This window comes from Cygnus olor, chromosome Z (genome assembly GCF_009769625.2).
Source record: "Cygnus olor isolate bCygOlo1 chromosome Z, bCygOlo1.pri.v2, whole genome shotgun sequence".
NCBI classification, from domain to species: Eukaryota; Metazoa; Chordata; class Aves; order Anseriformes; family Anatidae; genus Cygnus; species Cygnus olor.
In genome coordinates, this window is record NC_049198.1 from 4491768 (window position 1) to 4519036 (window position 27269).

The following is a 27269-nucleotide window of genomic DNA, read 5'->3' on the forward strand; positions in this document are numbered from 1 at the left end:
GCTGTGCTTTGGTCCCCCCTTTTTCACCATGACCTCCACAGATGGCTCCTGTGCAAATCTCTCCAGGTGTCCATGCTCCCAATTTTTCTCCTTTGCCTGTACGGAACTTGGAAGGAAAGCACCTACAACACATCTTCCCTTCTCCTGTCTCAAACTTTAAACTGCATGTAAGAAACTTTAAATGACTGAGGGAGAGGAGGAGTCAATGGAGGAAGACCAGCAGCAAAATACCTGAAGTACCGATATGCCTCCCAGAACTCAGCCCCTCACTGGCTATAAATCAGCACACCACCTGCAGCTGCATCGACAGGCACTGGCAGAAGACCTGTGTCCAGACCAGCCCCACCTCCCCCACGGGCCAGATCCACAGCCCACGGAGGCTGATGGCAGGATTTCCGCTAGCAGAGATGCTTGCAAGGGGACAGGAGGGCAAAAGAGCACGAGAGAGCTCCCTGACCTAAAAGGAGCAGAAGTCCAGCATCTGTCCATCGAGCGGCACATTCTGTCCTGGCTGTCAGACGCAGCCCTGTGTACATTGCTGTCCGATCTATATTTAGTCCCTGATGTAACTAAAGTCAATAGTATCCCATTAGGGCAGCTGGTACCAACTCCGGAATAGGCTCTCCTACGTGAGCTCCACCTACGCGTGTCAAAAATGTGGACATATACAGCTACAAAACCTCCATGTGTTTATATACAAAGCGGCAGAGTTTTGAATAGAAAATATACGGCTGTTAGCATAGCTGAATGGTCTGCTATATAACACTGCAGCGTTTTTCAAGGAGACGCTGATTCTTCTTGTCCAGGGGTGAGTTTAAAGGCCTTAAGCTTCAGTGCAAGGAAAATACTGGCCTTTCCCTTTTTAGGGTATGTTTCTGCATTGGAGCATTCCTTATCTCTGCCTCCGGTGGCAGTCAGTGAAGGGTTTTGTAGAGTTTTCTGGGAAGAAAGATGTGCGTATAAAAAAGAAGAATCACATTGCAAAGATGACATTTAAGCCTGTAAGAAGTACACGTCTTGTGTTTCGTATTGCTTAATGACTTTTACAATGCACCATATGAATATTCCTACTTGATTGGTTGCTTTTCCAAAGTAAAATTCCAAAATAGTAAAAATACTTTAAAGCTGACAGAGTCCTTTACTAGAAACACACTTCAAGAAATGTTCAAGCAGTATGACAGGTTTACACTTGGAGTTAGCATTGCCTGTGTTCAGTCCCTTGACCTCTACTGCATGTGCTAGAAGGGAACAGAGAGCTTCTGTTAGCATTTCTGGGTAAATACAAATGTTTCTTCCAGTGGCAAGGCGCGTTCAGAAACACAAAATGATGACTCAGAAGTCTGTACACATTGCCATTTAGACCGGTGATTAGTGACAACCAGTTAAAGCCTATTACCAACTGATAACTACCTAATGGTTTTAAAGGATGCTTCTTAATTTCTAAATATAAAAATTAAAATCAAATGCTATAAAGAATGTAAATTAACCAGGCTTTGGTACCTTCAGAGAGCTCAGGCGTCTAATGGTGTATTTTCCTTATCCACACAGCCCTGAACATGAACAGCAGGACAGATGAAGTGACACCCATGTGTACCCCCCGCAGCCATGTATGACACCGCAGTGCTGGGGCACACAAGGTCATGCTTGCTTTTGAACACTATCAGTGAGCCACAGAAATAGTATAATCTCTACAGACCCAAAGCTCACCTGGGGCAGTGGCTGGTGGAAGAGCATCCTGTGGAAGCCAGGCTGAAATCAAGCACTACCTGAACATCACAGGTCACACTGAGAGCCCCAGAATTCATTTCCCAAGGGTGCTGGTTGCTTTTTACAAAGAGATGGGGACAAAGCACTCAGAAGCATTGCCGTTTGAGACTTGTTTCAGACTTGCACCTGGGTAAGGAGGCACCAGAGAGGCTTGCCTTTCCCTCTCCCCCCATGACCCCAAGGAGCACAGATATGATGGAGAAAAAACACCTCCAGTGATGATACATGCCTGTGCTTCTCCATACCTGGGATGAGCAGTGTCTTGCCCTCCCAGGAACAGCACACAATTCATCATGCCACACTGCTGTTTCCTTAAGAGCCATGCCACCAGCCATCTGATCCATGGACACGTCTCCTGGGGATGCAGAATAGCTCCACATGAACCACCTGAGAGCTCAGAGGATGGGATGATGTTGGAAACCCTTGGCATGAAACTGCAAGGTGCAGATTATCTCAGCTAGATCAGCTCAGAAAACCAAATCAATTCAAACTCCTCAAAGGATTCTTTAGAAATTCATTAGCATGGAGAAAACCCCTTGTGATGCAGATACTCTCTGGGGAAAGAGATCTATCTGCCTTAAAATAGAGAAAACCTGTATTTTTTTTCTGGCAGACTATTTGATTTTTTTTTTTTTTTTTTTTTTTAAAAAAAGGATGTTTGGAGATGTGGAAATTCTGGGAAATATATCTCACTGTGTAATGGCACTGACCAAAATTTGACAAAGAAAAAGGTGCATCTTTTCTCATCCTTTTAGAAGTCCACAGTTTTCAGGTTTAAAAATTCAGGGGCAAACCAGGTGCTTATGGTGATGGCTGCAATAGAAGAACAATACAACAGAAGAGAAATACTATTTTCTTTATTCAGGTAAGAGCCTCATTAAAAATCAATAGGCCTAATTTATCCCTGATAACATTCTGTTGAAGTCTGTACATTTACCCTAGGGATTAATTTAGCCTAATGGGTCTTCTTGCACAAACAACATAGGCAAGGTTTGCGTCTTGGAAGTTACAGCATAGCAAATGCTACTACAGGACTGGATCCTAGCACTTGCAGAGACAGAGTGGGCTGAAGCATCTGATAGGTTCAAGGCCCTTGAATTATCTCCAGACACAGCTTGTAGTGGATAAATGTTTTATGGCCAATCATATGCCACTATGAAACAACTTTTTTATTGATGCTGCTAATCATAAAATGAAAGCACGATCAATTTATATATTTTGAAGAGAAAAGAGACATGAGATCTTCCATCCTGTGTGGACCCTGGCAAAAGTGAGTCATCCTGACCTGTGGTGATCCTTGCAAGGGGATATTTTTTCTCCACTCCCAGGAAATGACAACATTTGCCTTGCAAGACTCTGTTCTTAGAACAAAAAACGTGAAGAAGACTATCTGAACAGCAAAGAGCCTGGTTTCACAGCAAATACGTGACAGTGAATTAGTGGCCCTCAGGTGTCAGCCTACAGGCCAGAGAATTAAATTAAGCTCTTTGCTTCTGTTCTAATGTAGCAGAACTAATGCAGTCATGGCTCAGCACTGCAGCTTCTTAAATGTGGGCACTGCTGCCACACGGAAGGGAACCTGGTTTCCATCCCCTGGGGACACCGGCTGGAGTGAGCGAGCCACCCTGGGCAAGTGACATAATGTCTGAAGACCCGGGCAGGAAGAGGACCAGGCAGCAGAGGCAGCTCCAGTTCCAGTCTCAATGCTATTAGGGGGGAAATCAAGACCAATGGCTTTTAAACATGGTCTGAGGGAGCATCATGCTAGGAGTCCAAAAAAATCCCCAACAACACCAACAAAATCCCAACTGGGCAGCAATAACCCTTTTGCTTTCACTTCCTCAGGCAGCAAAAGGCAGCGCTCAGGGGTCTGGAGAAGGCACAGGGAAAAAAATTCTGTAGACTGAGGTTGCCTTGAGGACAAAAAGAGAACTTAGTTTTGGAAAATCAAGACAAGCCCTAGAGAACTGCTGGTGGCAGCACCATGGAAACATTTGTCTTAAAGGAAAAGGAAAAAAAAAATGCAAGAAAAAAAAAAAACAAGGGAAAAGAAAAACAAAAACAGACTGTTTCTGAAGACGTGGTGTTCCCATACATTTTGTACTTCTCTGACTGTATCCTTTGCCTCCCTGCACCCACCCTTCCCATCACCCTGGCTGCACAGTAGCAAGCAGGGTAAATATTAACCATGATAGGAAATGATTAATGAATTATCAATCACAATCAGATTGCATAATGCAAACAGTTGGAGGGTAAGGAAAAGTACTGGCTGCTGTGCCTATGTTATTATAGTGGGAAGAAGCTGCAGGCAGAAAGTAAATGGGAAGGCTGGTTGGTCTGCAACGGAACTGAAAGGGATCCCACGACACGCCAGGCACCTCTTTGTAGAGTGGGGCATAAATACTCATGCAAAACTCTGAGCTTGATTTGCATGAACAGTTATTAAGATGGCACATACAAAATCCCTTTTTGCCCATGCAAATGGAAGGGCAGAAGTGCTATCGGCAACCTCTCATGCAAAGCCAGGCTGTATCTGCACCCGCCTGAAGAGGAGTAGGAGTGGGGCTTCCCAGGTTCTATCCACATTCATCAGCGATGTCTCCAGCAGGTTAACGAATAAATAAATGCTCTGAAACTTTCTTGTGAGGTAGTTGAGGTATTTTTGCTAATAACAGTCAAGCCTCACAATCTAAAGAGCTGTCCTAACAAGTTCCTCCAAGGGTCAGCTGAAGCAAAGTGGTGATAAGGTCAATATATTCAAATGGGCTTGCCTAAAATATCCAGCAAAGCCCATAATCATCAAGACAACCACTAATTTGGATGACTCCATTGGGTGTAACTACATTACTTGAAACTTTTATGTCTGAAAAGCTCGGCCTTACCAATTGCTTGTGGTTAAAGAGCAGGTAAGGAGCAGACAACACCTGCTGGTTTCCAGACCTAGCCACTAAAAACAAGGCGTGAAAAAAGGATGAAAAAAGAGAGTTTTTAGGTCTGTCTCCTTGAGGGGGGCTGTCCAGAGGGAAAGGGCTGGGACTGAAGCCTGAAGGCAATCGGAGGAGCATGGAAACCCATCTATGTTGAGGTGTTTCCAGCCAGCGCTATAAAAGGGATCAACTCTACCCGGCCTTTCTCGCTGGGAATGCGAGCACCAGTAGCTCAGCCCCTGACTTCCTTTACATTCGGACATAGATGACATTGAGTGGCGTATCTCTAACAGCTCTTGCTTTTCTAGTTAAGCATTAATGTTTAACGAGATCAGCCTGCAGTTGCTTGTTAGTGTGCAGTGCTCCAGCTAATTAATACATCACCGGGAGAGCTGGCCTGCGAAAGGAGAGCAAGCAAGCGCATTCCAGAGGCGTTTCTCAGCCTTCAGAAGAAAACAAAAATAAGGAAATATGGGCAAAAGGTTCTTCAGAGTGGGAAAAAAAAAAAAAAAAAAAAAAAAGGAATCGTGTCGCCTGACTGTTTGTGCAGAAATGCTCAGCTGACTTTCCGTGAAGAGGCTGCCTCTCACTACGCAAACTTATTCCTGATAAAAGATGGTGCCAGAGAGGCTGCTCGAGTGGCATGAAAGCACAGCGGTCCTACAGCCACACACATCTTCCAGGCACGAAGAAAAAATCCAAACGCCTTCTCCACTATCCCCACTGCTGGCTCTCCAGCTACAGAGGTCATCCACAGATTGGGGAAACCTCAAATTTCCCCACATTTTTTCAATTTATTGTTCCTACCCTCCCACTACCTGTGTCAAGTGATATTTTGCCAGCCTTGCTGCTGCAGATAAAATCTTTAAAATACAACTCCAGTCTTTTCTAGCATTTCAGAAGCCAGCAAGCAACCTGAAAGACCTTTCCGTTTTCTACCAGCTCAAACTTCAGCCTGATTTTTAAACCAGTGAAGTTATTTTGGAGCCAGTGGATGAAAATATTTTAATAATCTAGTGTCATTACTACTGCACATAGCATTGTAGAGCTTAGTGTTCATTTCTTACAGCTATTTTAGAACTTGAAATATATATATATAATCATCTCATTTTATGGGAAAAAGTAGTCACAGGGTGTAACCTCCCATATTTATGTAATACAAAAGAGCAGGTGGGGCCACCAGAAACAGCATAAAAGTTTTTGTAGTTTCGTTTTCAACCTCCAGTCTTGGGAGTGCTGTCAGGAGGCAAAGGAGTGGGCCAATAAACCTCGCACAGAACTGCAAAGAGGATCCGTATTTTAAAAGGCACGCATGCTGGAGCTGCCAGCATGGAAGTGCGAGTTCCTTGTTGGTGAATCACACCCACTTCAGGATTAAAGACCATACCTACACATGAGCCACTATCAGCACAGTTATCATTGGAATTGCTAATACTGCTAAAGTCAAAATATTTGAAGACTGTGGGCCCAGCTCGTTAAAAATAATACTGAATTAGCTTTGACATCATACAAAAGAGATCCTATGTATGTGCCTTCTGAGTTTCAAGTTTACAATTTCAATCTCATCACTCACTGATGCTGCTGCAGACACTTAAAGGGAAAAAAATAAACAAAAGAAATAAAAAAGAAAACACAGCACACCTCACATTGTATCACTCTTAAAAATCAGAAGAGCTGCCTATGTTGGTCCCAAAGCAAAACTCAGCCCAGGCAAACCAGCCATCCTTCCATTCCTGGACCCAGCTGAGCGCTAAGTATATAATGTAGGCAGGAGGTAAAGGTTCAAATGTAGATCCTCGAGCAAACTGAAATGAATCGGCAAAGTTGGGAACCTTGGCATGGCAAGAATGAAAGCTTTTCATTGCTGCAAATTGAGTCTATGGAGACTAAATGAAAACTGTTCTCCACTGCCTTTTTCATTACTGGGTAAATGACAGCTGATGCAGAAGGACAGTTTGCTACTGTTGCTGGAGATGGAGGGAAGAAGGGAAGTGAGAGGGGAAGAAAAGTGCATTGTACAATAGGGAACAGCTGAGAATGATGCTTTAGAGGTAAATGGGACCCTCCAGTATGAGATGTGATCTTTATTTAAGCTATGCTGTGAGCATCCTCGTCATCCACAACAGCAAACACAATATTTGGAGACGGAAATTCTAACTGGAGAGAAAGCACTCTAAAAATTTCAAGACCAACTTTGTTATTTAAGAGAATGATCTAAATTCATTTGTCTTTAGTCTTACACCTTACAGTCACACTCATGTAGGCATGTAAACATATCCAGATGTCGATGCAAACTTTATTTTCAATAGCTTCACAGCCTGAATTATTGGAATAACTATAATCTGTCACCATGATTGCTCATGCATGTCTCCTGGCACCAGTTTCTGACATAGAGAAGTTACACCACCCTCATTTTCAGACGAGAGCACTGAGTGAGAGACAAGCTCCAGGGTGACCTTGCAAGGCAGGAGATTAAGAAAGCTCCCACATGATTTTCAGTGGGCCAGGAAAGACTTGATGTAAGCCGGGAACAATCTAGCTAATAATCTTGGGCAGATGAGGTAAAATGAAAATGAGCATGAAACAAATTATGTCATTACTATTAAGGAAGAAACTTAAGGGCTCTAGTTAAGCTGAGATGCCACTGTAGTAGGTCTTGAAGAAACACAGGAGATGAGTACTGGAGAAGCTGAAGACTTAGAAATAATAATTTACTTCTCTCCAACTCCCAGAATTATGTGTTAGCAGGTGGTGTGCACACAGCATCAGAGAGCACATCACGGCTGAAGTCGAAGCACAAGCAATGCAGTACTGATTGACTGCTATTCAGCCATGGAACATCTTTGGAATCATCAGACCTGTCCATGGGGCTAGGGATTCAGTTCTTTGGCAATTAATTGTTAATGAATTGCCAACATCTGACAAAAGACAAATAGACAATTCAGTCTTCAAGAAAGAGCTCTCCTCATTACATGAAAGTTCTGCAAAAGACAAGGAAACCTAAATTCATATCTAGCAGTACTTCACTTGGAGCTGGGACAGCCTGAACTCCACAACGCAAGAATGCACAGCCTTCATCTCCACTGATGTCCTCACATTGCAGCTCATTTGATCCCTTCCCCACACTTTCATTTTCTCTTCGTGATATTTCTGCTCATGGAAAGACAGCTTCATCTTAGAGCTTCCTGTTCCTTTTAAGGGCTGGCAGATGCTGGTGCATGTTATGGATTGAACAAAAGAAGAAGAAAGAGTCGGAATCACCTTCCCAAATGATAAAGAGCAGTGTGGTTTTAGCAATACACTGAAAACTGCCCTACTCTGGTGTGAATGGCGCAAACATGGTGAGAGGCAGACATGCAGGCAGGGAACCTTGAGCCCAACACCAGCTCTACCAATGGCACTGGGGACTTGTCCTGGGAAGTGACAGGCAATTCAGCTATAAGCGAGGTCATCAGCTCCATCTAAACACTTTCTTTGAAATATATCTGCAGGGAAATAAAAACAGGATGGCCAACGCTTCAAGACTAAATACTCTGACATATCCTGCAATACCCTTTGCACTCTCTTTTTGACTCCAGGAAAAGCCAGGAAGCTGAGTAGCGGCCCCATTTCCGCTCCCTTTTCACCTCCCCTCAAAAAAGTGACTTTTAACCTTATTATTTATATTACCCTTGCATCTGCACTGAGGCACCGTGCAAACACGCGATCGGAGGGATGGACCTGACCCGAGGAGCAAGTGTCAGACCAGGAGCTGAACCATCCTGCTGCACCCCACGAGGCAGCACAGGGCCAACTCCCCCCAGCCTCAGTGTGGTGACCCCAAACCCTTCCTGCGGGGACCCCAAGCACCATATGCCCGTCCCCCTACACCCCGCAGCACCAGTCTCCTATCTTGCTGCCCATCAAGGGAGGTCAAGCATGGAGGGAGTGAGCGTATCCCCTGGCTGCATCCCGTTCTGCTGGGGTGGATGAAATTAGCTGGAGTCATTAGGGCAGCCTCTGTGCCTTTGTTAGAGCTGTCCCCCTCCCACGAAGCCTGTCCTGGGGATGGCGACACGCTCTGCTCTACCAGGGTCTTAGCAAGGGCAGCTGACTTGGGGGGGGGGGGGGGGGGGGGGGGGAGGGTTGCTCAGTAAAATAAACACCACGTACAACCTGAGCAGTGTCTTTAATAATTATTATTATTTTATCTTTTTATCTCTTCCGCAAATTTCTCCCTTTATAGGTATCTCTGCTGTCCTGGAGGGGCCCACAGGCTGTAAACCTTTCATCCATCTGTAGCTAGAAAGCAGCTAGATGTTTATTTTCTTCGTCTTTTCTCAGGTTTAATGAAACCCTTTAAACACAAATGGCTGGAGATTCACACCTCCCATCCCAAGGATATCTGAATTCACTAAAAGCTCTTAGGTTTCCTGTCACCCAGTGAACATAAACAAAGCCTACAAACAACTACCACCCCCTTGGAAACTATGAAAACACAGAAAGAGCTAAAACTAGCATTGCAGACCTTTGGCTGACAGGTTGGATAACACACGCGCGTGCACACATGCACGCACACGCATCCCTACCTTGCTTGTGAGGCAGACCCTACCCCGGAATGTGTAATCCAAGCACAGCAGCTGCCTATACCACTAATCTAAGGAAAAGGTCAAAGAAAGGTATGTATCCAGCATTTGCTTTGAAATGCTCTATAAGGACAATGTGCTTTTTTATTTCCGCCCCCCCTTTACTGTTGCTTTTCCCATACTTTTCCATTGCCTATCATATTTATGCCACTAGGAGAATCAAACAGGATTACCTTTGGTATTAAAGACCACTTATAGAGTCTTTTTTTGAACAATTAAGGAGGAGGGAAGGTATGGTTTGTTCGGGGTGGGAAGCTGCTTACATATTGCTCAGCAGTGAAATACACTTGCAGCTGCAGTTTAGGAAGGATAATGGTGATTTTGAAGGAGGAAGAGATGAATCTTCTGATTCTTCGAGCTCAAAAGCAACCTAAAAATGGAATCAAGCAACGGGGAAAAAAATAAAACCTAGACTTCTTCCTTTAATGCAATTTTAAGATTAGTGCTCTGCCCAGCAATCCTCCCCACTGAAACTGCCCCACTGTGAGACAGAGTTGGTCAAAAACTTCCAAAGCTAACAGCCCTGCAGCAATGACGCTGGTAAAAGGAGGCAGAGCATGGCTTTCCCATGTTTAGCTTCTTTGTGAAAGGGGAAGGAAAACAGTAATCTGTATAATTCACGTATTGATACCAAATGTTTAACACCTCAACCCCGAGAAGAATATAGCAAATTCCCAGGAATTACTCCGTGAATTTGCCTCAAAATGATTCCTTCTCCTATCATTATTACATTTTTGGTGGTAGATTATTTTTCTAATATGATTAACATTACCCTCTTGGTTTCTGTGTAAACGGGTGAGTTCACCTTGCCATAAGCTGTTTCGGCTGGAACAGAGGAAAGAGATTTAAATTCTTGAAGTTTTGGGGTTTTTTTGTGTGGCTTTTTTTTTTTTTTTAAAGTCTCTTGATGGGTTATTCTTCCCCATAAATAGAGAGATTCATATTGACATCCCTCCTGATGGAAACATTCTTGAGAAGGGCTGTTCCAGATCCAAACAAAATTCAAGGAAAACGTCTTGAAATAACTTAATAGGCCACAAAGCTCTTGCCTTGATATAGAAAAAAGCATACTTGGGGCTCAGCACTGCCAGAAAGCTTCTCACATGGGCTAGCCAGACCCCCCCCCACTCTTCTCCTTTCAGGGGTGTTGCCTTTTGTGCCCCATTACCCCCAGAAATGGCTTCATTTCTGTGCCAACACAAAGGTAGAAGAGTCCTTCAGGATGAAAACTAAGCTAAGCAACTTATTCCATCAAGTGCAGCTCTTCCACAGGAGGAAAGCCATTTGCATGTCATTTGGGTGCATCTCAGAGAAGCCTCTATTCTTCTCCCATCCTTGCCTCCTGCTCCGGAGTGAACTTGGGGCTGAAGAGGAGGCTAAATTACACTCCAGGTGCATTGCTGCTCTGCACCATCAGAATAAACCTGGCAGCACTTTGAAGTCTGTAAACTGATTCCTAGGTAACTGCTTCGACTTTCTCCCCGCCCCATGCCCCAAACAGCTTTTCATTTGATGTTCTGGCACAGAGCTAATCTGAGAAAAGATCAGAAACTCGAAGCTATTGACAGTAGTGACAGGAGTGTCTCAGTGTGACAGCTGATTGAGCCCGTCTCGCATTTCACTGACAAACTCAATTGCTCCAGTAAATCGAGTGAAAGTCAATACAGGCAGCTCCTCCTCGGCCTCATGTGTGTGTGCCCCTTCCGACAGCCCTTGTGGGGTCCCCTGTGGCTGCAGCCCCTTGCAGGACTCAGCCAAGGACCCCATCCCCACCTGCGATGGGACCAGGACCTGGGAAGCTCACATGGACATCGTGGGCAGCAGTGCAGCACTCGCCCTGCTGCTTGAAAGCTTGCTTGCTTATACCTCTGCCCCTGCACTGCCTTCCCTTTTTTTTTTTTTTTTTTTTTTTTTTTTTTAATCAGGGACATGAAATAATCCTGGTAGAGACTTGCACATCTGCCTAAAAGCCTCAGCCCAGGCAGCACTCAGGGTGCAGGAGCAAGGCACTGCACAGCCAGCCACCCCCAGCAGTGCCCATGCAGCAGTGCTCTTTGGGGGTATGAAAAGGAAACGTGGGTCTGTCTCTCTGGTGCAAAGCAGCCATAAAAGCAGGCTGAGAGGCAAAAAAGGTGAAGTTGGTCGGAGAAGAGATCAGGCCCACTGCAGATGGCAACCTTGTGCTGGCAGTGAGCACCCCAGGCAATTAAGTCCGTGACTTAACAGGCTTTTTCCATACTATAATTGTGAAGCAGGCGTCTTCCCCTTGGCTCACGGTGTCTGTGGCTCACAGCAAGCAAACATTGAAGCAGACCGAGCGATGGGCAGGGAGAACCTGAAGTTGTGCAGAAAGCAGAGCAGGGATGAGGGCTGCGTGGTGAGGAACATATGCAGGCTACTGTTTGCAAATGGAAATCAAATAGGTTGCCATTACCAATAATGAAGTGTGAGGTTGGCGTGGTTTCTGTCTCTCAGATTTCAACACGGTTTATTTTTACAGAGGCAGCTTCCTCGTGCAAAGTATTGGCAAACACACTGCTGGCAGGGAGGCGGCAGGGGGAGCGGGGAGGACGGGGCTGCTCACAGAGGACGCAGGAGTCTTCCCCACCTGCTGGGATGCAGCAGCGAGCGGTGGAGATGGAGCTCCAGGAGAGGAAAGGGAAGCTACATTGAGACAAATGGCCAAGCTATCATTTTTGTTGACAAGACGAGCAAGTGAAGGTGCAGGAGCAGAGGGAGGGGAAAAGAAAGTGCTGAGCAGGTATCAGGTGCTGAGGGGGCAAGGGTTAAAGACAGCAGGCTGAAAGCCCTGCAGATGAAATCGGCTCTCTGCCGTGTGGAGTCACATAAGAGTAACTGCAGGCACCCCACCGAAACATATTCCCCCATCCCCAAATTCCTGGAGCATGTTGAGCACTGCCTCCACTTACCCTACCCAGCAAGCAGCTGAGGATACAAAAGCCACACTGTCCCGCCTGCCTCAAAAGAAACGAACTTAAACATTACAACACCTCCACCCCAACGCCACGCTCAGATGCCAGGATCAACATATCGACGGGCTGCCAGCCCTGCTCCCACCGCCGCTCCCTGGCAGCTCAGTGCCTCGGAGCCAAAGCATCCCGCAGGCTTCCCTCCCTCTGGCCCTGTGCAGACACGTGTGCTCCCCACCAAATGACCTCATCTGGACCGGATTGAGCCTCCTGAGTCAAAATAAATACAGCACGTTGGAACTGGCAGCAATTTTCAAAGGTTTAAGTTGGGTCCCTCTCAATTTTCACTCAGCACTTTATCCATTTTGTCTGCTACAAAATGGGAGCATTTTATATTCCCAGCTCCAATACATATTTTATGAACCTTCAGAATAGCTGCCTCCTGTGCAGTTAATATTTCGGTTCCAAAGTTAACTGGTTAAAACACATATTAATAGACTGGGAATGGAAAAAAAATAAAAATAAATAAAAGAAAGAAAAAAAAGGCAGGTGAGAAATTCTGGGGGAAGAAAAATAGCAGCAATGTTTGGAATGGCTCTGCAGCCAAGACAGCAAACCTTGGTTAATGGGACCACCCAAGTAGGGGAGACCTTAAGCTCTTATTCACGTGTGCTAGGCTCACTGCAGCATAATTCAAAGTCCAGAGGGGAGTTAGAAAAAGTAGTGGTGGGGTTTAATAAGGGCTTAGCAGATGAGAGAAAAGTACTGGGTTCCCAGCAAAGTTCACTCCCAAACTTGCCAGCAGAATATCATGTGTTCTCAAGCCTGGCTCAGTAAAGACGGGAGCAGGGAGACGGTGCTGCTGGAACAAGCTGTTGCTGCCTGGGCTTGCCAGAAGTCAACTGCTGTGCATCAGCTTCTCCTGCGCGTACTGCTGTGGGAGTTTTCTGGAGGTGAGTAATGCCACCTCTTCTAATCATACTCTTTACTTCCAGACCAAAAAAAAAAAAAAAAAACAAAACAAAAAAAAACCAACAAACCCCAAAATCTCTTCTGAAGGCCACCTAACAGAATAGCATTTGACACTAGGGTACTTTTTGCAGCAACAACAACAACAAAAAACACAGCCTATGTAGGAAGTCTTTCTTATTTCCAAGCCATTAGTTAATTCAACACCAATCCTTTATGTGTTATCAAAAGTTCAGCTGGGTTGGCTGAGTCAGGTCTGAGGTTCATTTCCAGGTCACAATTAAAAATACTGCTGTTTGAGGAAACTGCATTTGTGATGCTGTATGCACCACGAGAGCACAAAGTGAGAAGTAATAAAGGAAAGAGAAATTTAGGAAGCCACCTAAAATAGAAGTGGATGGAGATGTAACACATCACCTAACGATCGTAGAGCTGTGTTTTTAGATTACCGTCCCCATCGCCTTCTTCAGCCTAGCTGAAACATGGCCATCAGCAAAAGCCTGTTGTTAGACCAGCGATGGCATCTAGGAGGACAGAGCACTAATCGTGTGCAGGATTGGCTCTATCAGTATCCTTTCACTCTGGGGTTACACTGCTTGTATTCTAGCCTCTAGGAAAGCAGATGATTGATGTACAACAGCAGAGGAGAGAGAAGGGGAACAAACGGGAGGGGGAGAAGACAGTAGAATCTGGTGTCCAACATGAAACATTTAAGCCTTAAACTTCTGTGGAGATATGATCCTACCCTGCAGTGTTGTTATTTTTTTGCCACAAAATTAAAAAGGAGGACTTTTCCTGGTGTCACTGCAGGCCACAGAGGATAAATCCAAATGACAGGGCTTAAGTTATGAATATGGGGAATCAGAGATGAGAAGCAAAGCAGCTTATAATGACTCTCCCATTTGCTCTTTGGAATACAAGCTTCAGTATTGATTTTGGAATGCCCTGTCTTCATCCAAGCAGCTTCTTGAAAATGAAGCTTGAGAGTTTTGTCATACTGCAGCCTCTCCAGCATGATTTGATAATGATAAAAAGAGAATATAAAAGCTTTTGCGGGCTGTTATTCATCAGGAATCATTCCCTTGTTTTCCAAGTACAACCACTGACCTCTAGGTGAAAGAGATTTCAACCAACCTCCATGTGAACATGGCCATGGTTCAAGTCAGAGCCTCCGTTCCCTAGCACCTGCATCCAAATGGAGACTCTTACACCAGCTCATCATCGCATTTTCCCATGGCTGCTCCATAGCAGGTAAATGCAGCCCAGGACACGTAGAGAAAGCTGTTGGGTTGGGACAGTTAACTTTACCACCTTTCCTGACCCCAGCTTTGGGGTAAGGCAATCACTTCCCACTCAGTTCCAAAATATTTTGAGCTCTTTATAAAGAGCTTGGCATCGACTAACAAAATATTCACAGTAGGTATCCTTGGTGGGACAAAATATGGGGCCTCATCCCACATAGCTTGTCCTTATTTGCTCAGTATCAGTGTCTTGCAGGTAGAGACTAACCCATTGCAAAAACACAGTGAAATAACTTCCCTGACAAACAACTCACATACTCGAGCAGATAAGACTAGGAGGAAAAAGTAAGGTGAAATAACTTGACTAAGTTTGCAGAACAGATCAACGTTGGAGAACAAGAGCCGATTTCCTGGTCGCCTACACCAATACTCAGCTGCCAGACTAATTCAGCTGCCCTCCAAAAATACTAAACTACTTGCAGAAGGACAGTGTGGTTTCCTGTGGTTTTTCATTTTCCTTTCCTTCTTTTCCCAACAAGAGAAAATCCATGAATATTCGATCATTCCTGCATGTAAGATGCAGTTGCTAAAATGGTTTTGCACTTAACAGCCTCCAGTTGTAGACTAAACTGATGACACTTAAAATGTGCCCATGAGCCACAGCAGAACAATCCCATTACACTGCCCTAGCTATGTTGTTTTGGTTTTGAGGGTTTATAACCCAGCTGAGAATACATTCTCCAGGCTGGAACCAGTTGCAGTGGAATTTACTCATGCAGAGAATCATATGGCTTTTTTCCCCCTCGTACTTCAGATCAGATTTTTGTCCGGTTCTTTTAAAGATACAACACAAAAAAAACAAAACAAAACAAAACAAAACAAAAAAAAACAAACATCCGTCTGTTGGGATGCTATTAGGAACCACACTATAAATTCAAGCTGGTGTTAACCTATCTCAGGTAAGACCTACGTCACTGTAATATCTGAGTACTCCCCAGTCTTTAACATGAAGGATACCCATGCTGCTTTCCCTGCTTTACAAAGAGAGCTGAGGTCTTGAGGGAATTAAAACACATCTACTTGTGGTAGATGGTGGGACTGAAGTGACATCTCTGAAGGGTAAGCTGACTCAGTTGACACCGAACCACTTCTTCTCCCACCTGCTGTAAAGACTTTCAAAGTATAGCATAAATGATTTCTCCCCTGCACAAAGGATTTTTTTCTTCTTCTACAAAGACCACTTTCGTTATAGCTTTATTTGACAGACTTTTCTGAGTGGCTTCCAGGAGGTATTGTTTTCAAAACTGCTTTTGACCTACATAATGAAATTTTAAACCCAAGGCATATATACACCTTAGGCTGCTGCTGTCTCTCACCAATCCAGACATGTAGGCTCAAACAAGGAACTCACTAAATGAGATATAAAAACAAGTAGAAGGATATAACAAACAAAAAGCTGTTTAGATGGAGCAACCCAAAAAATGTTTCTATTAGTATGGTCAACTCAAAAGCAGGATGGGCTCCCATGAGAAAATCAGGAGTAGCCATTACATGAGCTGCTAGAAAACTCAAGTGAACAAGTTTTGTGTGAATAACTGATATCATGACTGAATATCTGCTGAACGCAGAACCACCATACTGGGTACAATTCCAAGAGAGGTGATCTGCTGAGATTTAGGACCTCAATTTCATCTTGTCTTGACATTGAATCTGGTACAACAAGAGTAAAAAGGGGGGGTGCAAACTGCCCCCATTCTGCTCGGGTTGCACCCATGCTGAGATGAGTGTGAAGTTCTCCACAAAGCTGCCAGCATGATGCCCTGTGCAATGAGCAGGTCCTTCACTCCATCTGCCAGCCTCGTCAAAGCCTTTGCACTTCCCTTGCACCTCACAGCTCTCAGCAGCTCTGCGCAGGCCGTTCAGCTTGCATGAACCTCCAGGGAGATGAGATCTGGCTTCACGTGGCAGCTGTCATCCTAAGGGTGGCTGACTGACACTGACCCTGCCATGGTGTCTTCACATGTTGGCATCCGCTAAGGGGAAATGGGAACAAAACGGAGTGGGAAAGGCAGCACATTAAAACGGGGTGACAGAGAGTGACGTGGAAAGATAGTCCTGAGTCAACTGTAAGCAAATGGACCAGCCCAAACCTTTACTTGCACCTTTTCCCAATTCATCTGCACATGTTCCTTGTCTTGATTGCATCTCCTCTTAGCTGATGCTGGGAGGGATGGGACCACTTGGAGAGGTTCAGCAGGGCAGCCTCTCACTTCCAACTCTCTCCATCTCCGTCCGTATAGAGAGATCAATGAAGGCAACAAAATAGTTATTAATGCTCCCTTGGATTGCAAGCCTGAAATGATATGAGACAGCATTTTCTTCGGCTGCTTTAGCTCTCTTTTAGCACACTCCATGTTTGTGTTTGACGAGTATAAATGACCCTTTCACATTTCAGGATTTGAGTCTGATGATAACAATTGATAACACTAATTTTTTCACGTGTGAAGCACTTTCCATTCAGAGGGCTCTCAAATTGCTTTTCAAAACCGCATAGCTTCCCTTCAGCCACCACTGACCCACCCCTACCTCCGAGCTGGAACAAAGGACCCATCAATGCAAGGTGGCAGTACACAGCAATTGAAGGCAGGAAGAGAAGAATAATGCATCCCACCGAAGGTGCAGGGTCTAGTCAAGTTGGCAAACACATTTCTTGAATTAGAACCTGGATAAAACCTCAGCGCCAGGACTCTCATACTGCAACTCAGGCAGGAAAGTGCCGTGGGGTCAGCACTCACTAGAGAAGGTCAGAGCCCTAAGTTTTACATCTCAAGCAGGGGCCGGACACTGTGTTAGAGCATGCATTTAGATCTGCCTCAGAAGGAAAAAAAGCAATTTGCTGTCTGCCATTTCTGGAGCCTTTCCTGCAAAAGGGCACTACGCATTTTTTGGTCTTCCCCCCTCCTTTCCTGTAGAAAGGAACGGCTCTATTGAACTTCAGTCCACACTGTGCTACGCTTTACAGGAAGCCCAACCTATTCTGAAATGAACATGAACTGTAAGAGGAGACCATGAGGTAGGAAACTCTTGAACTGAGTACAAGACTACTCATAAAGTGAGTGAGAAAAGGAAATAGGTGATTATAAAAGGTCATTAGAAATGTCAGCTTACCAATGGCATTGTATGGAGGGAGGTGTAACCCGCTGCAACACAAGCCTATTACGGCTGAACTTGTAAAGGACACCCATAACCTCCATTTCTTTTGTTCGGAGGCTTACACTTTGGGAGTTTCTTTTATAACACCATCCCTTCAAAACCTACGTAAATTTGAAGAATGGGTACTTAACCATCCAAGTTCCATTTCACAACTACTTCCACTCCACACAACAGATGAATGAAAGCAAAAAACTTTCCCAGCCACCAGGAGTGCAGGTGCTTAGCACTAGATCCAGCGATTACTGAAACACAACTGCTCTGGAAATCAGGAAGGTCCAGAGAAATCAGAAGTGATGAGTCTCTCATTCAAATACCTCTTGTTCCCAGTCAGATGCCACTGAGAGGAAGAAATTATCACTTTAAAAAAAAAAAAAAAAAGGATATGAGTAAATTTTCTCCAGCATTTTGGTTCACCAAGTGGGACTATTTCCTTCCTACAGCCCAGCCAGTAGCAAGAGAATTGTGATGGGCGAATGGAAAAAGAAAGTCAGTCCACCTGGCCGAGATCAATGCTCACATCATTAAGGATAAGAAGACCTAACCCAGTGGCATGAACAAGATGCAGTGATGATGTGAGTGAGTATTTTGGAAAGTAAAAGACTAACGGTGGGATGAGTGTAATGACAGAGCTACGAGGATTACTTCTGATAATTGCTTTTTAACCTGTGCCAAAAGGGATGTGTTAATCAGAGGTGTAATGTGTAATTTGCCTGAGAACTCAAGGATTGGATGATCTTGGAAAGTTTCCTATAGTCCTGTGTTCCTTATAGGATCACCTAGCCTGCTTCATTCCACGAATGAAATAGTTTTAAGGGTGTTTTACTGCCCAGATACCTTAGACAATTAACGTCCTCTCTCTTTGTATTTTACTTCTTGTTTTTTCTTTTTATAACGCATGCAGAATCCAATGATTTTTCAAGCAGAGATTAAATCTCTGCCATAAACTCAGGGCAGGAGATGTAGGCTTACCTTCACTCCCCCAGTTCTCTCCTTCTGCTTTCTTCCACCCGTGTATTTCCAACAGTTAGCCAATGCTTTCATTTATTTTTATTGCTCTTATTCCTTTTAGTGGAGAGAAACATTAACCATGGAGGTGTGATTCAGACTTGCTTGGATGGCGTGTAGTGGTGGGAGCCTTTGCACTCCCTCGTTTTGTGCTTCAGCGCATTTCTTGCTGACAAGTGGACGAATGCAAGGCAGAGCCACTGAAGCTGAGGCAGATTCTCCAAACCTGGTGTCAGCCCTCTGCTACACCCTCAGCAGACTTAACAAAGGAACTTAGCTCCAACACAGTTCAGGCCAGGGCAGTTAGCTATTTAAAGAGGTGGGTTTATTTATATACTTTTTACCCTCCTCCCCTCCTCTTGAGCTCCCCCCCCCATTTTTTTAAGACAGGAAATTACCAGTAGCCCTGAGCACGTAAAATTTGACAGCGGTTTACCAGATAATTTGTATTAGGCCCTTTGTCTTTGCTGTTACTTTTATTCTTCAATAAATTCTTTCAACCATTAAACAATGTTACTCCCACAACAACTTTGGCAGAGATCAAAAGAGTGTGGCAGGTTTGCTCCAAGTTCCTACTGCTACCCTCCAGGTACTGAAGAGCTAGACAAACAAAGAATGTTCTTTCCTCTGCTCTCTTCTAAAGGGTTTTGTCCTGGGTTTAAGAAGTAAGGCGAATTTTGGGGTGTGGGGTTTGGGACAATGATTAGTTTCAATCCAATATTTCACCCATTGTGCTTTTGCTGAAATTCTGATGACAGCCAGTGATAGCAGTGCCGTACCTTACTGAAAAGAACTTGTAGTGCTAGGAAAGCCAGAATAAACATGAATTACATTACTGTCGGATATCTGACAGAGCGGATCTCTGGTGTCACGAACAGTAAGGATGGATATATGTATCTGAACTTCTCACAGCTTTGTGCCCAACATGAACCTGACTGCACACCTCACCTCAACGGCGCAATGTTTCTTCAAAGAATCGAGAAATCCTCAAAAAGGTGTTTGTTCTGGGGACTGTTTGGGATGAGTGGTGTCCCAGAGCTGAAACCTGCTGCAGCCACTGATTTAAGACATGAAAATCTTATCCTTGTAATAGACCACAAGGATCTGGCCTTCACATGCTTTAGGTTTCACTGGGGTCTGCCCAAATTCAAAACCAAAAACAATAACAACAAAAATCAGAGCAGGCAAAAAAAAAAAAAAAAAAAACACAGCAGAGGGATTTATTTCATCCCCAGCACTGACTTCAACCTTTGGAAGGAGGTAAACCCTCAGGACGCTTAAAAGGAAAGGAGCACACTCAGATGAGGCAAAGAAGCCCCCAGGGGAAGCTGCCTATTTCATTTCTGGAGCGTGGACCGTGCGCAGCTATTTTTGATTTTGAACCGAGTTCCTCTGCCCCTGCCAGCAGTCCTGAGCCCCGTGCTGGTGCAGTGAGAGCAGAGGCCCAGCCACCCCTAACAGCCATTACTTCATAATACAGAACAGCACTCAGGCAAGGGATGAGGTTACTGTCAGCGGGGTCATGATTAATAATGATTAATCTGATCCTTGCCAACACAAACTAGATCCACGATTCACTAAATAATTACTTTGCAGCATGTATACCATTTCCAGAGGAGACATGCATTTGTCATATTAAAACCAAAAACAAACACACAGAAAGACAAGGAGGACCCAAGTTTTCAGTAACACTTGAACTTGCACAAGCCACCAGAAAAGTTAAGCAAAAAAAAAAGAAAACAAAATTAAAGGATAAGAGCAGTTAAACGTTGATGAGCCGCCTACCGGTTGGGAGAAGCAGGGAAAAATAAATAAAACTAAACGCCACAAAGGCAAAGCTGCATGTGTTGAGGATATGGAGCTCTTTGCTACTTCTGGTTCTCAGTCTTGTGTATACCCTTAATACACATGCTATTTGTCATCCCACACAGTTTTCCCCTGTTCTTAAATGACGTTTTGCTTTCCTTAGAAAGTACAGAAGTGACACAGCCGAAATAATTCCCCAGGAACCATTTTTCCTGCTTTATGTTAATACACTATTTAGCACAAGGAAAGCCTAGTCCAGGATTGCCATTCTTATGCAACAACGCACCTCAAATAATAAGCAACAGTATAATAATTTATGGGGAGGTATAAATTACCGGGAAACTAATAACCACTCTGAAGAGCATACATGAACCTTACAATTACAGTAGGATATCTGTGGTACAGAGACTTGGTTCTGGGCCTTGGGGCACGGATGAATTTCACTCCCGCAAAGCACACAAACAACTGGAACGGTGCCAATGGCAGCCAAGGACATGGGGGTTTTGCTGCCAAGAGGTAGCCTTATTTTGGGACTTCTCTCAGTCATCCCACTCCACCGACTCAACTCTTCATCAAAACCATCCACGGCACAGAAGGAAGACAGAGGATGGGAATCGAGTGCTTTAGTGTGCTCAGCTATATTCCTTTGGAGGCTAGCAAAGGTTTTGTGGGATTTGTATTACACTGCTTAGCCTTTCATCTCAGCTTGTAGGGTTTCATTTGGACTGGGAGGCCATGCAACGTAAACCACTGGTCCCTCTCCTGCTCTGGTGAAAATCCAACTTGAGAGCTGAGCTCCTTGTGACTGTTGGGAAATCCCAGCCCCACATGAGCCTGTTTGGGCTTCTGCCCTCCACAATGACAGGGTCGGGATTTACTCACTGGTGACTTGCACCCTCGAAACCACCAAACAGATAGGTGCTTTTGGATGTCAGGCCCAGGGACACAGACCACAGGTCAAGGAGTTTACGATGTCTTCCCTTCCAGAGGCACATTGGAGAAATAGCAGTAAATGAAATCCTCAGCAACAGAGTCATGGCTTGATTAAGCTGGGGATTTTCAATAGTGGGGTACTGTGTCTAGGACTTTTTGTATGTTTCCAAAGCATGAAAAAAAAAGAAAGAAAGTCTTTGGAAAGGTGTTTTGTTTGATGGTTGTTTGTTTGTTTGTTTTCAAAACTTTAGCCAGAATGTAGGTAGCTAGTCCCAAACCTTTATATAGCTCATGGTATAAAAACCACACACCCGTTTATGCTTACATTCAAGACAATGAAAATTAAGTTGCATTTTTACAGAAAGTTGCAATGGTCTTAAAAGAAAACAAAAAGCAAGACCAAAAAAATAAAAATAAAGAAAAGATCCCAACAACAATTATGAAGGTAAATCTTTAAAACCTGAGACTGGGGGCAGGGAAGGAAAGACCTCAGCAAACAAAACTAAATCTAGTGCAGTGTTTTTCCCCTTCACAAAGTGAAACAATCTGTTCCTAAAATAAGGCTTCCTTGGTTTTCTGGCAGTTAGCGTCCTGAAGGATTAGCCTACAATTGTCAGCAAGTGTTTGCCTTTCCCAGCCAATGTCACCACAGAAGTCTGTGTTTACCTGCAAGGCCCAGGGGATAATTTATAAGCTGAACTGAGGTCCTGCATTCACAGACTAATGTTCCACGCTGCCACCCACCCTCCTGTACAAACTTCCTCCCCATCCAGCTCCTGTCCCCTGAAGTCCTGGCATCCAGAGGCATGACGGATGCACTTTGCAGCCTCTGCATCAAGTGTTTGCCCCATAATTTATGCTGATGTAGCAAAGAAAGGAGTTACTGAGGTGGACAACACATCACTAAGCATCTGAAGTTAGATTTCAGAAATTAACCAAATGCAAAGAGTAATTCATTACTGCCCCACAAAACATTTAAGAGGATGAGATTGCTTCTCCCTCCAAAAGCTATTGCGTACTCTATAATTAAATTATTGTGATCAATGAGATTCAGGTCCAACGCTTAGGGTTTGTTAGAGATGGTGTTTTGTAAACCTCTCCTGCAATCGAGATGTTCCCTTTCCATTTTTAATCCCTACTGCAAGTGGTTTGACCCTAATCTAGCCCTGTTGTAAATCAAGAGTGATTCAGCCAGTGTACATCAAAATACAAAAGAGTAAAATCGGTGAAAGTGTTTCATTTCTAGATTAATTTTCTCCTTATGTGTTAGAACTTCAACATGAGAATATTAAGCTTGTATTTGTGAGAGTGGGAAGCTATGCTTTAAAGAAAACTTATTTGAATCCTTTTCTGATGGTGAACTGATAGTATGGTGCATGACAATGAATTCATTATTTCAAAATACCGATTTAAAGAAAAAAGAAAAAAAAAAGACTTAGTCTTCCAAAGCATTTGTAAGAGTGACCAGTATTTCTCACAACACAGCCCACCACAGGATAGACAGACCTATTCTCAGATCTTCTTAGGTATTAACAAAGCAAGGGTCAGGAACACCATGATTAATTAGGGTTGAAGAACATGCATGTTGAAAATGAAACATTTTCCCTCACGAGAACTAAGCCTTTTTCCCGTTGACAAATTATCGTGAGCTTCTGGAGCTTTGTGGACACCAAATCTGTTTCAGGTCTATACCTGATCACAGTTGTTCACAAGCTGTACGAGGGACCCCACCGCCAGTTACCTGATATTGGAGATCAGCCACTTCCCTCTACCACACTGAATATTAGATGACACGGTATTTATAAAGTGCTTCTGCTCAAACCATATTTTGCTCCATCTTCGGAACAAATGATCTCTGGATTCAAAACTCTCTTCAGTTACAAAGCCAGAAGGCAACAGCCACCAAAAATTTTGACAGGGACAAAACTCAGCTGGTCTGAAGAAGCGCAAACCTGTGGGAAGAGTCCACCAGCTGGCTGGCGCTCAGAGCGCAGCCCACCTCGCTTCCAATGGCTGGACCCTGCAAGTTGTCCCACTGACATCAATTTGACCAATTTTAGAATAAGGGGCAATTCACACTGAGTAATGAAGATTGAAAACCTGAAATATTGAAACCTGTCCATCAGTTCTCAGTTTGTGAACAAGTTTTTACAAGTCTATCATGAGTAACCTCAATAAGGAATGCTCTTTTGGTGGTGTCACTTCAGAACAAAAGCATGCAAAAAATGGCACATTTCTCTAGCGCGTTCTCTGTAACAATCACACGTCCAGGCAGCTACAGTTTGAGACCAAAGGTTGCATACACTTAGCCAGCAAGGAAGTGCATTAGTCTTTAAGAAAGGCATTGCCTAGAGTGGATTATTATAAAGAAACAGAATTCACGAATAAACAAACCAGATAGGATTAAGTCAGGCTAGGGCATTCATAGCTTCTACTGCAATGAATCCCTGATCTTGCTCAAAGGTTTTTTTTTCCTACAAATAACAAATGTGAAAACATTAACATCCTACCACTGTCAACCATGCCAGAGATTCCATTTGCATCCAGAAACCCCAATATGCAACAGCACAGATCAAATCAATCAAATATTAACATATTCTTTTATTTCTCCACTAGTTAAAGAACAGATTGACTGACCTGATCCGAGTCTTTCACTTGAGCATTTTTCCCTTTTCTGCAACCACAACTCATGAGCAGTTTTGCATCTCCGATGACTTTTCCCTACAGGAGAGAAGGAAAGAAAAACTTCATCACAATCTGAACAACCAAAGACCAAGATGTTTTATGATGAGAAGCATGGGAAGAAAGGGCATTAGGAAAACCTGCGGACTCATCCTGCGCTGCTGGGAGATGCCCTTCCATGAGGCAGTAGCTCCCAAGCTGCTAAGGAGAATTCCCCAATCACTGCATCAGGGAAGTCACACAGGGGCAGAAGGAAACCAAGGTGTGTAGAAGAACACAGCTGGAATATGCACAAACCAGGCTGAAAAGGAATAGGTTATTTTAGCCCAATATTATGTATGTTATCATAACATGCATGAACAGGAACAAATCCATGATGTTCAGGGAGAGCAATTACCAGACTGTAATGGCTTGAGGCAAAAGCTCATATACCAGAATTCACGTTCCCCAGATAGCACTTATTTGCTTCTCGTGTAGCTAGATTTGGCAAAATGCAGACCTACAGGTATGACTTATCCACATTTGGACAACCGGTCCGTATAACTACCAGCAAATCCTTGCTGTGAATTCAACAGCCCACCCTCCCACAACATTTCCATCTGCTTGTGCATCCACAGCATCCGTACTGCGCTTTGTCCAGTGGAGATCTCCAGAGAAACAGAGTCCCCGCAACCTCCCTTTGCCTACAGCCAGCAGTTTGGAAAATAAGCTGAGTCCAGCCAACTCCTTTTCACTGCAAACCCAAGAGGTTGACTCAAGAGAGTTGGTCTGAGCAGCAGGGTCCTCACGATACCCCAGTTCTTTTCTAGGGATCATTTGGATCACTTTATAAAGTTTTTTTGAGAGTTTATAAGGACCTGATAAACCTTGATAAATCCCCATGGCAGAAAGGGGCTGGGATTCTAGGTTTGGACACAATGCTGCTTGAACTCAAACAATAACACAGCAAATTGAGTCCCCATAAACCCATCGCATTTACACACTTTCTGATAGACATGCCCAAGACATCAAAATTTTTTCCCCAACTTTTGCTGTCTGAAGCTGAAAAATAAACACTCTCAGCATCTGCTGGGCAACTGAGGGAGAGTCGCAAGATTTCATCAGGATGAATTTATATGGAAAAGACGACCACAACATTAAAGCAGTTAATGAGTTTAGCCAAGTGGAAGCGCTCTGCCCTAAATGATGAGGAAGGGAAAGGGCACGATTAGAAGGAATTGCAGCCATTGCTCAATGTCAGGACACAGCAGAGAGCTGACCCTCAGTGTCAGGAATTACAAACAGGCAGATAAACTTTGTGACACCTTGGGAGAGCCAGGTGTGGTGGGGTCTCTCACTAGGTGACCCCAGCATCCCACAAGCCCCAGGAAGACCAGATAATATGCAAAAGTTATCCTTCCTCCTCTTCCCAAAAAATACACTGAAAAATACAACACGGATAAGGCTGTGCCTATGCCTTCAGTGATTCAATACGAAGCACCTTAAATTCTAAAAGTGTTCCCATGAAAGAAACAATTAAACTAAAATTTAAAGCAATTGTATTAAATTATTACATCAGAAATGGGAAGCCAAGGTACAGGGAGAAACTCGTTTGTCTAAGCAAAGGAGCCTTTTTAGACACACGGAGTATCTGAGACAAATTAGAGACTTGTTAGAGACAACAAGACCTAAGGAAGACTAAGGATTCTGTGAAGACCCACGCTTTTCCTAAAAGGCAGCTGAGAGATGGGCAGGAAACCTTCGGGTGCCTACAGCAGCAACATATACCTGTGTTTAGGCACTAGATCCATACATCACTAGCTGTTGGTCACCTTGTTCCAGTACCCACTGCAAAGTCATTACACAGGAAAAGATTCTCTAACCCTTTTAATAACACAACCAAAAGAAGAAGTCCCATTTTTTAGACTCTTCTCTGGCTTCTGGGATACACTCCCAACCAGCCCGATTTCATGGCAAACCAATGTTCTTCTGTAAGGCTGGAAATATCACCAGCTTTATTTAACAGAGAGAAATCACAAGATGCTGATCACAATTACTTATGCAATCAAGACGTTAGGGGAATATTTACCCAAAACTTGATAGCATACTTGGATTTTATTTTTCCTGACAGTACAAGAGTGCAGGGGGCTTTTCCAATCCCTTAAAAAGCAAACAAAAACACCACACTGGCTGAATAACCACAGCTCCTTCCCTGTCTGCAGATGCACCTCTCTTAATGGGCATCGCCTGAGTTAGCTACTACCTTCACCTTTTTAGGGAAGCCTTTTATGAACAGATGCTTAATTTGGGGATAGGTGCCTAACTTTAGGCAGCTAAGTTGAAAGGCAACAACAACAAAAAAAAAGCATATGGACAACATTTGCAGCCAGTCGCAACTCCGTTTAAGAGCAGATGGAGGCCTTGTCATTCAGGGGTTTCCTTGCATACACCAGGCAGTTCAGTGGGGATAGGGAAAGGGGCTTCTGTTTGGATGCTTCTGTCTGGAAGCAGATTAGACGAAAGCATGCTTTCCGCAGCATGCGCCTTGTGTTACATTAAACATGCATATGCAACTTCAGCTTTTATTCAGCAGTCTGAAACAGAGCCCTCCAGGGTGCTAAGGGTCAGTGAGTTTTTGTTTGTTTATTTGTGTGTTATTTTACAGTTTCTAGTGCCCAAGGAGTTTGTTAAGAAATTAAAACACCTCGCTGGGACTATCCTGCTGCGGTCGTTGCCTCCTAATATATCCCTCCCTGCTCCATCCAGCAGCATGGCCCTGTGCTCCTGATGCTTGCAGGGGTGGGAGAAGAGCTTCATCTCACCAGGTGCTACAGACATTCACTCTTAATTTACGGAGCATCATTTCCACATTCCATGGCCTTTTAATAACAGGACTGGCGAGGAGTAAAATGATCTTGAAAGCTCACAGATGTATTGCTACTCAATGTTCCTCTGCTGCTTGCTCTTGATGGGATGCTGTGGCTTAGAAACAGGTAGACACAATGATTTCTAGAGGAAGAGCTCACTTTGGCTTCTGCTGGCTCCCAATTTTTATCAGACATCCCCTTCTCAAGACAAGGAGCAAGACGACTGATGGGTGAGCAGGGAAGAGGACAGCACATGGGTCCCGTTATCCCACCTCTTACAGCCCTGCCATGGGGAGTCCCACTGGAGTCAGCATCCTCGTTGCAC

The 27269-nt window shown here is 44.1% G+C and overlaps 1 protein-coding gene across 6 annotated transcripts in view; it reads right to left on the bottom strand.

The window, feature by feature from the left end:
• SETBP1 (SET binding protein 1) overlaps positions 1–27269 on the bottom strand; it is a 257775-nt gene that overhangs the window by 181050 nt on the left and 49456 nt on the right. For all 6 annotated transcript variants that reach the window (XM_040540143.1, XM_040540138.1, XM_040540142.1 and 3 more), the window contains one exon: positions 24054–24137. In XM_040540143.1, the coding sequence (XP_040396077.1) occupies positions 24054–24137 (84 nt within the window). The remainder of the gene's footprint in view (positions 1–24053; positions 24138–27269) is intronic.